This window comes from Amphiura filiformis, chromosome 1 (genome assembly GCF_039555335.1).
Source record: "Amphiura filiformis chromosome 1, Afil_fr2py, whole genome shotgun sequence".
NCBI lineage: Eukaryota > Metazoa > Echinodermata > Ophiuroidea > Amphilepidida > Amphiuridae > Amphiura > Amphiura filiformis.
The window spans coordinates 70,675,146-70,689,311 of NC_092628.1; the positions used below are offsets into that span (position 1 = coordinate 70,675,146).

The 14,166-nt window shown below is 35.4% G+C and overlaps 1 protein-coding gene across 1 annotated transcript in view; it reads left to right on the top strand.

Annotated features, from left to right (window-relative positions):
• The window catches only part of LOC140162711 (dynactin subunit 1-like), an 83,358-nt gene extending 77,654 nt beyond the window's left edge, over positions 1-5,704 (top strand). Inside the window, exons 36-41 of the mRNA XM_072185993.1 lie at positions 545-624; positions 885-956; positions 1,595-1,882; positions 2,378-2,527; positions 3,133-3,228; positions 3,729-5,704. Of these exons, the coding sequence (XP_072042094.1) occupies positions 545-624; positions 885-956; positions 1,595-1,882; positions 2,378-2,527; positions 3,133-3,228; positions 3,729-3,866 (824 nt within the window). The 3' untranslated portion in view covers positions 3,867-5,704. The remainder of the gene's footprint in view (positions 1-544; positions 625-884; positions 957-1,594; positions 1,883-2,377; positions 2,528-3,132; positions 3,229-3,728) is intronic.
• The last annotated feature ends 8,462 nt before the right edge of the window (positions 5,705-14,166 follow it).

Below are 14,166 nucleotides of genomic sequence, written 5' to 3' on the forward strand. Positions count from 1 at the left end.
CATTCAATTGGAATTTCCATCTGCATTTACCTAGTAGTCCCATAGTGACTGTTTTACGCTGCTGATTCTCCAAACAATATTCATTTAACTCTCTCCAAGCGGGTGTCGACTGCAGACAATAAGTTCCAAATTTTAACAAACAAGTAAGACAATCGTACATTTTCATGACCACATTTTGAATCAGCATGAAAATGCATTCAAATGAGTACAAACAAGCCTAATACTGGTTCAGTGGATAACTCTTGATATTTTGAGAAAATATGTTGAAGCCTATGCGTGCAGAGCATTAAACAGTATGATAAATATTTGTGTCACAAAAAGTGAACCAAAATGACAATACATGTTTGCTTGATTTTGAGTCGCATACCTATGCAAGATTAAATCTGATGCTCATTTCTTGTAAGTTGAGCAAGTAAATACAAATGTATACCTCAAGTTCCTGGTCACACATGTAAATAACCAAGCAAATATATCACACTGATGTATCACATGTGAATTTGAGATGATAATGAGTGATGAATCTTATTGATTCTTTCCATGTTAGGATCGCCAACAAGTCCTGCGGCAGGTGGTGCGATTGGAGGACAGATTCAAATCAGGGATTCCCCACTGCTATTACTACAGGTAAGTGTATTTGTGTGTGGGGGGTGTGGGGATGAGTTCACCCCTGTGCACATAGAATAAAAAGAATAAAACAATGTTTGTGTGGATGCTTACTTTGAATATGAAGAATTAGGCATGATTAACTGTTGCAATTGTTTAACAAAAGATCCTGTTTGATATTTCTTTCTTTAATATTATGCAAATTGTGTAGTAATTCAGCTTTTGCTTCAATATTTTATATAAACCTTGAATAATTATATAATCTGTATTGTTTTTCACAGATTGAGTCATTGAAGCATGCCCTCTACAAGGTCAAGAGAGAAAACACCAGAATCAAATCGGAGGAAATGAGGGTAAATTTCATTTTAGGCATAATACTTGAATATGTTTGACATGCTATATTTGAAGATACCCTGCAGTTACTTTTTTTTTAAATGGAAGATTTAGTAGATATTAAAATCAGCTTTATAAGGATATAATTCTTTGTTTTATTATAACTTCAATGTAGAAGATATGAAGAAGATTTTTTTAAAACATTTTTTTATTAAAAATGTACAAATCATTGTTGTCCCGGAACTAATCTTGCCAAAATTAATCTTACTTTTTTAAATCTCTCAGACTGAGACATTGAGTATCATGCCGTTATGAGCATAACTTGTGAGAAGTGATCATAAGAAGTGATCATTTGCTCAAATGTAGTAGTTTTACATTGACATTCTTTGAAATGAAAAGATGGCATATTCATGCACTGTAAATTAAATGGGTGTAAACATTTTATAATACTTAACAGAAATGTATTCAAGTATTGCTCACTTTCAGGTATTCAATTAAGTATATTGGGTCCTTTATGACCAAATTGAATCGGATGGATAAGCATTTAGGGTGGCATTACATGTTTGCCTTAAATGATAAAATTATGCAAAAAAAAATCATTTAAAATGTTAAGAAAAAAATCTTTTAACAGTTGTGACCAATATTGTTACTATTACAGCGCACTATGGCAAGCATGAAGCCTCTCATCATCCCCAAGAAACCAGTAGGCTTAGCAAGCCCAACAGGATTCCTCTCTCTAGAAAGTCAAATTAAATCTATAGCAGATATCAGTAACCAACAGGATGCCCCACCTGGTGCACCCCCTGCAGATGCTACTCCACCAGTAGATGCTACTCCTGGAGCACCACCAGTGGTGGCAGCAAGTGCAGGTGGTGATGCTGTGAAGGCAGAAGACAAGGAGAAGGAAGTCACTATCTTGGCTAGGAATACCAGGAGGCTTCTTACGGTAAGCTACCAAGAATAATAAGAAATTCAGTGAAATCTTGTGTTGTACAGTGTTTCGGGGTATGTGCCGGGGTGTGTGTGCGCATGCATGCACATATCACTCTACATCTAAGGACTAAGGTGAAGATGAAAACACATTTCTTAGATTGACACCTGCTCTCTGAGGACTTCACATGGATCTTTGATATGTCCTGTTAGACACAAATACAGTTACAGTGTTTTGTGTTATAGTCATGAACTACTAGCCTATTCCTACTTGTATGAGGACTGCATGCTTGGCACTCTCATTCTTACCAAGGATATTGTTGACAACAAATAACATTTCTTCTGAAGGTATATGTTTCGTCAAGTTCAGAGTCCTCAAAAAGGCTGTGATATATGTTCATGTGTGTGGGTGTTTCTGTGTGAATCACCAAAAACTGTCAAATCACTTGGAATTTCCTGCCATAGCAAAAATAAATTTGGTTACAAACATGTACTTTTCTTTTCTTTTCAGGATCTTTATCATATGAGCGCTAAAACACAAGTGGTAGATATAACGCATCGTAAGCCAGGTGTAGTACCAGCTGTAGATAAGGCTACACCTAGACATCAGCTAGTAGAGAAAACAGCTCAACTTTATGATGCCAGCAACAACCTACTCAAGGTAAATTATAACAGCAGGTTGGATTTTAGGCCATACTTTTATTGTTCCCTGAAGGTGTTCATTCATTCATATTATTTTAGCAATGTAGCTTGTATAAGAGTATACTGTGTTAGCTTGTAAGTGTTTAAATGTGATGCGATTGATTCAGCGATTCATATTTGAAGTTATTGAACCTCATTTGTTGATCTTATAAAGTCCTACTTCATACTGAGCAATATGTGAGAGCATCAAGTGCAAAAGATTTTGACAGTGATTGTAACCACCTGTACTTTGAGCTTCTTCTACTATGATACCAAATATCAAGTTCTCAAGGATTTTTCAAGGATTTGTTTGCTGTGTTTTGTTTTTCGAAATTTGATGTAAGCCCAAGTCTGAATTCCCTAGAATCTGTGTTGTAAAAGTCATGATACTTATGTGGAAGTTGAGAATAAATCAAAAACACTTACACAGGATCAAAGTCATTGTTATTATTATGTTTCATAAGTTGCATGGTTTTCTCAGTCAAGTTTGGTTCATTAGATTTTAACAAATGCATTTATTCAAGTTTTTGCAAGTAATAAGAAATAAGTTAATCCAGACTTCCTCAAATACTGTTTTTCTTTCAGATTCAAAGTGATATTCAGAGATTACTGGCAAGTAAACAACCAGGGGCCAAAGCTAAGAGTGATTTCTCTGCATTCCCATCGACTCAGTTCTCTAAGGTAAGTCTCATTCATGATGTGTTAATTTGACAAATTACTGTTCCTACAACTGTAAATAAAGTAATGTTTAAAAGAAGCCGCAGCTAAAAACTCTTTTTGGTTCCAAATTGCGCAAGTGGGCTCATCCTAGTAAATGATCCAAATGGAAAACCAGAAGAAGTAAGTGATTTAAGATTCAAAGTATAATTATGGCAAAATTGGCAATCTTGTGATAGAAATAGCCAAACGAAAAGAACAAATTTCACAACATACCAAGATTAATTCAAATTTAGATTGTGCATGCACCGCAAGAGAAGTCTCTCTTTCATGGGCAACATGCAGTTTGGGCCGAGTATGTATTATTAAGTTTCGTTTGAGCAACTTGAATTCTTGTTGATCAACTCTTCTGTGGCCTTCAGGCAGGAGGATGCATTGAACAGTGTGTAATTTATAATGCAAACTTTAGCTTCATAGTACTGACATGAATGATATGATTTTATTTTTTACTTCATTTCTTCCAGGCACATAAAGAGAAGACGGGCGCCCCCTGTGTTGGTCGAATCAGCATTCCTGTTACTGGTAAACAGCAAGCACACACCTACCGAATCAATCTACAGCATAACCAGCTCAGCCGTGTACATGATAAACTATTAAGTTGATTTGCACTAATATATTAAGTATAAAAAGAAGAGGGATTATCACCTGTTAATGAGGGAACATATTTCCGCAATTGCTGCCACTCCAAGGCCCAACATAATGCCAATCTTCCCAATTTGAATAATACCTATTAGGATGCTAGCTGTGCAAAGTATGAGCATTCTCTAACAGAAAGGGCATCCATATTCAGTGATTGTGAAGTTATGGGTTAGAATTTGGTATATCTAGTTGTGAGAGATGACTTGTTAAAATTTCTTCATTTATCAATTAATATTGATGTTCAACATGTTAAATATAGTGTATTGGTATTATCAATTGATTTACCAAACAGGACAACAATGTTACATTTATTTCAGCTCCCACAGTTTGGTGGTGTTCTTGAAGTTACAGTCTCAAAGATTAGTAAGCACTCCTTGGATTTTTGTAAGCTTATTGCCTTCTAGTAATAAAGCATATTAAAACATATATGTGATGCAATCAAGCAAAATCTGTCCGAACTCGGAAATATTAAATTTTCAGTTTCTTATAGGATAGTTAAAAGCATTTACAAATCTGGATTTTGCAGAAAACCCCATTGAAATTGAACAACCAGTTCCAAAGATATGAGCAATTGAAGAATTCCCAAAACAAAAGGAAGTATTTCCTTTGTATGGCTATATCTCAAAATCAATATTTCCGAGTTTTGACTGATTTTGCTTGATCGCATCACATATTTAGAACATTGAAGGGGCATGTTGTGTTGTAATGTGATACATAACCCTTCCTAACTATTACTCTTAGTACCAACAGTGATAATCCCTTACTCTCGTTAATTTGTCTGTAATCTGCCCTATTCAAATTACTTAAGCTAATAATTAAACCAATATCTAAGCCTGTAGTTAGGATTAAATGTTTAATATCAAAAATATCTTATACACTGCACCCCTACCATGCTTGAATGGCAGTAAAGGTTTGGTAACATCCATATGCTATGCTATTGGCTTAACTCACAAAAAATTACTACTGATTTGTTAAATCTTGAGAAAATTGAGAAGTCCTGTTGTGAATCTAAAGCAGTTTCATGTTTAGAAAATAATAAGTAGGGATCATATTCGCCTGCGAAGTGTTATGTGTAATCCGATTATCACCATGTCAACTGGATCACGCTTTTGTGTTCTACACCATGATCGAAATGATCGCAACACAAAGTATTTGGCATGTACTATCAATTCCAAAAGGTGTGTGATCCAGTTACCATTGAGTTACGTAACCACTTTGGTGGCGAATTGGCATACACTGAACAGTTTTTAGAAACTATTTGAACTTTAAAAATTAATCTTCAGAGATTGACAGTTAAAATATTCAATACAATTTCACATGTTAGTGCTACAAACAGGTTTGAAATAAGGAAAGAGTTTCATTGATTTCTGAAATACAGTTGTGGTTTGTATTTTCTGCATCAGACAGTAACTTTGGGTTAGAAAACACATGTATTATATAGTGAAGTTGAAATGTGCAATCCTATAAACATGGTAGTAGTAAAATTTGTGGCAAAATATTGGACTTCATTATTATGGTGAACCAGTAGTTGACAAGGTTGCTCAGCATTCTTGTCTTTTTTTTTCTTTTTTTTTTATTTTTGAAAGGAAAAAAAATTGAAGTTTATTCTCACATGGTTAATGGGAAAATAAGCACTAAAAAGTTCTTCCTGTATGCCTTTTTGTTACAATTAATGGTTAACATGTAAAATAGAAAACTCAGCTATTAGGGAGGGATATCATTTGTAATCTTAATCACATAGCTGTTCAAAACCAATCTGGTCCATGGGGGCCAAAGGCGGCAAAGTTAAAATTGAGATAAAGGCAAAAAAAACCACTAAAATACATAAGAAAATACACATCACTAAACCTCATAACTTTAGAACCAAGTATGTTAGACCTTTGGTGTTTTCAGTATATGATAGCCTAAAGTTACAACAAGGTAATAATTAAAGTAACTCAATTTTCAAAATTGCCTCCTTTGGGCCCCCATGGAGCAGATCATGTCACAATTAGACGAAGTTTGAAGACAGGTTTATTGTAGTTGATGATCATTTCCTGGTATTCAGAAGTGTAATGGATAAGTTGATGCACAAATTCCTTAAAAGACATAAATACTTGGTGGCTGCTTGTGGACACTGTGATGTGACAGAGCAATATGAGTTGATATCAAAAACAAAAAACAAATTGTTCAAATCAGACGGATATTGTAGAAAGTATTATTGAAGGATTTATATAAATGGTTTTTACCAGTAAGCACTGTCAATGCTTGTCAAAGTGGGGATGTCTCGACACTGTTGCTATCAGCAGATTGTATGAGCATGATGTGCTGTTTGTGCAGGAACTTTCTCTTATGCTCTTATGCTGGTAAAAGGAATCATTGTAGAGCAAGATTCCTAGGTTGCCCTGTCACATCACATTTAGGCCTACATAATAGTCAAAGCATGTAAGACATTATCTCTTGTTAATGGTGTCATATTGGCTGAGCCCAAGAACATCAATATTCTGCCAGAAAATCATGTGACATTTTACATCGATACTATACAAATAGTATGTTTGTCTTATTATTGTTCATTTTCACCCAAGTAGCCTTACTTTTTGTTAAAGTAACCATGTATTACGATCTTGATCAAAGTTCTTTGGCACTTAGCTAGTGTAATGTATGTCCATACTTTGGTTCGCCTCCAGTTCAGTAGTGACATACGTGTGTAATTTGCTGGTCGATGTATCAAATCGCACATGTTACTCATGCAGAGCGTATATACACACATACAACGTAGTTTGTCAGCATGCTTGCGGTGTAACTGTGAAATGCATTGATGTCACTACCGAAATTGAGGTGAACCAAAGCATTATACAGAAATTTGATCAAATAGGGCATCATGCATGTGCGTGTCAAGTGCAAAAGGACCTTGCCAAGAACAGGCCAAGTATGGCACAAAGTGACATTACAGCAAAAGCAAATAGTACATGTAGTAAACTCAAGTGATAATGGCTGTAGGTATTTATTTATAGAAATATTTATATATCATAATTATCTATTTCAAATGTAATTCTGCATGCTTGTGGGAAAATAAATCATTGAAAAATGATAAATGGTTCGTTTGTCTTGTTGTTTTTAGTTCTAAAATTCCAATGCTATAATTAAAGCCATAATGAACGATCTTATAATATGAAATTGGTTAATTTTTTTTCAAACCTGATTTTTTGCATATTTGTAATGTTTACATGTCCCAACTTGCACCTAAATGGAATCGCCAAATTTGTTGTCATTTTAGGTCAACAGAGCAAAGTTCGACATATTATCATAATTTAAAAATTATGATATGTCCTCCCATAGAACTGCGTGTTAAATGGCCAAAATAACCAGTGGGGTTTCTTTCACTTTACCTTGTTATTTCAACCTAAAATGGACAGCAACCCTTCTCGTCAGTTATTACTAATTATTATTTCAACATTTTGAATAAAGAATAACAAAATCAAAATTTGACAGAAATCGTACATTAAGGCTTTAAAACAGAACTAAAAAGACTAGTTTGCGTCTGATGTCATCTGTCAAGTCTCGTGATGATTAGTTGCTAACATAGTAAAACAGGGCGCCTTATACATGTTATAGTTAATTTTGCACCTTCAAATATACAAACCATCTCAAAAGTTGGGTCTTTATAGTAGGAAACTTTCTTTTTCGAAAGTATCATGTCAATGATGCATTGAAAAATAGATTTTTGCCTCTTAAAATAGTTTTTTGCCATTTTTTGCAATTCCTTTTTTTTCCGATCGTCACCAGACGAATCAACCTTTTTGCACGCTATTAACCAATCAAGGGTCAATATCTATGATGTATGTGACTTGCTACCACAAAATAAGAATAAAGTTGCAAGTTGGTAGTTTCAAGACATTCTGACTGCTGAGTTGATGTTCTTTGTTTGCCGCACACATGTGCAAACCAGCAGTATATCCTTAGTGAATGGCCCATTGTGCCCCATTCACAAAGGACATACATACTTAGTATTCAGGACATGTCAAAATTACCAACTTAGACTATTCGCTCATTTCATGGTATGGTAGCAGGCCACATATGGTTATAAAATAGCATTTGTTTTCCTTTTACCAGCCATATTGTGGCTATGTCATTGATCAAAGACCCTCACTCCCTGAAGTGTAAGTGTGAAATGTTGACAATTCCAACCTGCATGATTAACTTTTACCAATATTTTGACTAGTTTTTTGGGAACTTAATCAATTGACTTTTGGACCCTTCCCCCAACGAAATGACTTTCAATTTATAAGACATCATACTTTTGGTTTGTTCCCTAATACAAAGGGCAACATAAAGAATCCATGCTGAAGATCAGATGGAAAGATCATGTAATGTCATGACAGCAGCTGCAAGGACAGTCCAGGGCAGTTGCAGAAGATTGAGAGAACCGACAACAGGATGTAGAAGAGCCTGGGCTTAATAATCTTAACTCCTTTGCGAATGTGTGCATCATAAGAAAAGTTATGCATATCAAGCCAGGTCACACCACACTCAGTCATGGTTTTCAATCTTCTCCATATACAAAGTAAACACCATATTCATACAACTTCAATAAATGACAAAAGTATCACAAGAAATTAATCAACAGTTAGTTTATTATGAACACAAACATTACAGACATTTTGCAACTGCATAAATATCACAAATAAACTTTGGCAATGAATTTGATTGTCACTAAGACATGAGCTGAGTTTGAATGATTGGATTATAAATACAAATACAATACACCTGAGTCTATCTTAACAATTTTTCGAGTGTGGAATCAAGGTATGACGTTGTCACAGATTCCCCTGTAGTGCATCCCTGAGTTTGTAAATCAAAGAGATTAGATTGGGAGAGCTGATACTCTTCTCAAGTTTAGTTGTCACTCATGGAGGGGAGGAAGTAGTTTAACTCTGATTGTCACAGCACAGTTCAATCTTTTAGTACCTGTGTGCATGCATTAAATGCAATTTAGGAGTTACGCATTGTGCCAACGTAAGTGCTACATGCAAAAGATACCAATTATTCATTTATGGTGAAGCAGCACGATTATTATGGTCCCCTTAAATAACAAACCAATGTGGTGCATTTCCCATAGCATTTACAAAGTCAGATTTCTTCAAGTCTAATACCTTTGGTGTAATTTACATACAAAACAGGGTCCTGTATTTCTTGGCCTCAAGTTGGACTTTCAATGGCCGATGTATGTGAGGGGAGAAGCCAGCATGTACCATGGTTGTCAAGGCCATTCATATGGGACGGGGGTTACATGGTGATGCATACTAAGGATCGCACTCAATCGCAGGGTAGTCAACCCTTTCACGCTAGGCAGGATTTTTTTCAGCTTTCTAGCGTTCCACATAGCTATCCAGATCTTTTTGACTAAACTCTTGCATTTTCCCCAAAATTTCATCAAAACTTTCATGTTTTTTTCTTGACAGCTTTTTTAGACACAAATCATGAACAAATCATTGCTTGGCTCATCCATGTAAGTTGACTACTCTGGGACGGTTGTATGGTATTTATATCTTACAAGTAGTACTGAGATATATATAAAATAAACAAACAGATAAAACAGGTTAATCATACAAAAATAATAGAGAATAAATATAATTTGGTAGTTAATATACATCTTTCTACACTACTGTAGTTACATATGACATCACTCGGTCTATCTACAGAATACTAATATTTCTATCAAATTTGACAAATAAAGCAATACCCATACAAATATATCAAAGACTTGGATAACACCTGTATATTGCATGAGAACAAAGCACAGGTTATTTGAATACAAAGTGTTCCGGCAGTGAACCAAACAGTTCATATTACATGTAGATCATCGATTGATTACCTCGCCTGTTGAAGAACTTGTATACTAGCACTTCTTGTGTATAAACCCCACCCCCTCGCTTTGGAATAGAATTGGTCATCTGGAGGGGTGGGCTTATGTAATTACATTATGGAGAACTTGTATACTAGCACTTCTTGTGTATAAACCCCACCCCCTCGCTTTGGAATAGAATTGGTCATCTGGAGGGGTGGGCTTATGTAATTACATTATGGAGAACTTGTATACTAGCCCTTCTTGGTTATAAACCCCACCCCCCTTGCTTTGGAATAGAATTGGTCATCTGGAGGGGTGGGCTTATGTAGTTACATTACCAGTAGGTAAGGTTGTCTATCACATCGAACAGGTGTTTAGGTACAAGTTGGGGTTCTATAATAATGTCACTGTCCCATAAATGTGCGAAAATTGGCATGTCCCTTGCTTTCTATCAGAGCTCAAATTTGACACAGATCTATGGCACTTTATGCTTAAACACTTATATTAGCGCAATCTTGCACTATGGATCATTATAGTCCTGGCAATTGTTGTGTATACAGTTTGCCTAAAAAATGACTCCACTCTGGTTCCCCCATTATAGTACTAGATGGAAGTGTATTGGAAAGATTAAGCCTACATATGTACACTACTTAGTAACTTGTCTATTCTTTTGTTGTTTACCTACAGCAAACATAACCCTACATAATATAATAAAAAAAAGTACATGTTACTTTTACATGTTGTTCGTCTAAGATGTACACTTGTTCTATTCTATTGCCAGACAAAGATAAAAAAAGACTAGTTTGCGTCTGAAATTCCCTTTCTTGACAGCTTTTTTTAGACACAAATCATGAACAACACATTGCTTGCCTCTGAAGTTAACTACTCTGGGCAGGGTCTTAGCTAGAAATTGAGGATTGCCCATCATTTGAATAAAATTGCCTGTCCTAATTTGACCTTTAAAACATTTACCAGGCTTCACCAGCACATTGGAGGTTCAAAGAGTTCAAATATGTATTGATATGGCCTTGTTTTGAAAATCTGGTCTACTAAGAAGGTCAACAGCCTTTCACAACACCTACAATTACAATATAACATCTGTCAAACTCCCCGTCTAAAATGATGTGCAGACAGGTAGCTAGCTAAGACACTGACTCTGGGATGGTTGTATGGTTTTCATATCTTACAAGTAGTACTGAGATATATAAAATAAACAAACAGATAAAACAGGTTAATAATACAAAAATAATAGAGAATAAATATAATTTGGTAGTTAATATACATCTTTCTACACTACTCTAGTTACATATGACATCACTCGGTCTACATACAGAATACTAACATTTCTATCAAATTTTACAAATAAAGCAATACCCATACAATTGGGAGTTGTAACACCTGTATATTGCATGAGAACAAAGCACAGGATATTTGAATACAAAGTGTTCCGACAGTGAACTAAACAGTTCATATTACATAGATCATCAATTGATTACCTCGCCTGTTGAAGAACTTGTATACTGGCCCTTCTTGGGTATAAACCCCACCCCCTCGCTTTGGAATAGAATTGGTCATCTGGAGGGGTGGGCTTATGTAGTTACATTACAGTCGGAGGGCCATCATGCGCGTTTTCCGTTAAAGGTCAAATTATTAACGGACGCGACCTTGGCAAAAATGACCGTCGCACTCTTGGGTATGCTTTTTTACTTTTCCCGCGGCAAATTTCGATTTGAAATGTATCGTATTATGTGTAGCCAATCATCTTGGGCAATTAACAAATAAGTTTTATTAGAAAATATCTTCACAATTCTCTACTTGATTTCCATTTTGTCTACTTTTGTCGTTAGAATTCTTGATTTTTGCGTTTGCTTTACCTTCAAATTTATTTTCGTTGCTAAGGACTTCTAACCCGGATATTTTCTGTCTTAACGCTTTAATCATTCTAATTTTTAGCCAGACAAGTAATTTCAACCTTTATCTATCGATTAGTCTTTGTCCCAAATTTTGAACTTAAAATTCTAAATTGTTATAATAGTTTAAATTGGTTACCCAGATTAGGCCCATCGACGAAAATTAAGTAAACAACTTCATAACAATACCGCGTGACTTGACACCATGAGCAGTACACGCGCGTGAACTTTGTTGTTGCCTAAGCGCGCCATTCATCTGCGTTCAGTGAAATACCCGCGCGCAGTTTAACACGGCTCGCATGAACCTTCTCAATGCTGTTGTCGCATGGCCTACTGTTTACTGGTATTTTTCCGTCTTGTAAAATACCCTTTTCATCCCGGCAGGTTTTTGTCTTAACCAACCAAAAATCTTGATTTTTTAATATGAGGATAATAAGCCATGTTTCTAATCATATGCAAATTCCTGATTTATGAACTCGCACCATTTTTAAAATAACGCAGTTTTTCTTACTCTTTTATCTCAATTCATGACAAAAATGTGTGTTTATGTGCCCATATCATATTCCTTGCAAAGTTACGGTATTTTTTGTGAACATATATGGAATGTTGAAAACCTTTCTTGTAGTTATATATAAAATATATAGCTATTAAGAGTTGTAGAGAGAAATTTGGAAGCTTTTAAAACTGCAACCCAAATCAAGCAAATTTAAATTTTCGTTGTGTGCGTATTCATAGCGTACAGTTTAATAATAGCGCGTCAAAGTTGAATGGCCCTCCAACTGATTATGAAGAACTTGTATACTAGCCCTTCTTGGTAACCCCACCCCCTCACTTTGGAATAGAATCAGTCATCTGGAGGGGTGGGCTTATGGAGTTACATTACCAGTAGGAAAGGTTGTCTATCACATCAAACAGGTGTTTATGTTCAAGTTGGGGTTATATCTATATATATTGAAATGTCACTGTCCCATAAATGTGCGAAAATTGACATGTCCCTTGCTTTCTATCAGAGCTTATCCCTTATCATCCCAGACTTGTCCTAATAATTGCAAAAGAAAGTGCATTTTTAGTCAACTGTAAAACTAAAATTTGACATAGCTCTACAGCACTTTATGCTTAAACACTTAAATCAGCACATGGGCCATTATTATAGTCCTTCGGCAATTGTGTATAGTTTGCCTAAAAAATTACTCTGGTTCCCCCATTATAGTACTAGATGGAATTGTATTGGAAAGATTAGGCCTACATATGCACAATACTTAGTAACTTAGCTATTTCTTTTGTTGTTTACCTACAGCAAACATAACCCTACAATAAAATAAGTACCGTAACCACCCGGGTATAAGCCCACCATCGGCTATAAGCCCACCCCCTATTTTTCAAAACATTCTGGGAACAAGGGTGCACTCGGGTATAAGCCCAGTTCTAAATTTTGGCCAAGTTCTTAAAACAAATCAATGCTTTGCTCTCATATTTAAGAACAAATATAAAAAAATATCAGTTGATGATTAACATTCCACACTTATAATTTTAAGAAATTGACATAGATGATAGAAATTACTGGCACATTGGGCAATACAAATGGGGGAAGATTGTTCTTATTTTTTCATTCATGCACTAGCCCTTCCCCGGCTATAAGCCCACCCCATTTATGAAGTGAAATCTGCCATCTAGGGGGGTGGGCTTATACCCGAGTGGTTACGGTACATGTTACTTTTACATGTTGTTAGTCTAAGATGTACACTTGTTCTATTCTATTGCTAGTTTTAATGCTATAATGAAAGACAAAGATAAAAAGACTAATTTGCGTCTGAAATTCTGACAACTAGACAGAAAATGCCGTACAGCGCAGGTCAGCAACCAATCACGGCGTGCCTTTGCCCTGACGTCAGATGCGATTTAGTCTTTTTATCCGTCTTTCCTTATAGGAACATACTACTGTTTGGAAATGAACAAAGTTTAAACACTAAATCGCAGATAATCTTACAGCACCTTTTGTTTTCTTTTTAAATAAAAATAAAAAATGAGCACTCAGCTGAATCAACATTGTCAACATAGATATCTGTAAAAAATAGTATTTTCCCATGCATGAGTGTGTGAATCAAAGACATTGATTAATAAGAGGGCACAAACTCGGTGAAGGGAAAGTAGTAAGGGTGTCAATTTCCATTTCATGTACTTTTGTTTACATTTTGTTTTAACTAAAACAATTGGAGTTCAAAAACATGTCAACAATGTTTGATAACAAAGACTGTACCCTTTTATAATCATTTGCAATTATTAAAGAAAAGCGAACGCACAATTTGAAAAATGGACACCATATTTTCACCGGACTGTCCATACTCAATAGTTTTAAAATATCAGCCTTTTGGTCAGCAAACTCAAATATTTCAGTACCTGTGTGTATATGTATTATGGTCTCAGGTAAGTCAGGTTTGCGATCTGTGAGTATGCACTGTGCCAACTTCTACCAAGTACACATACATGTAAGTACGGTACTACATGAACAAACATTATTTAATGCTC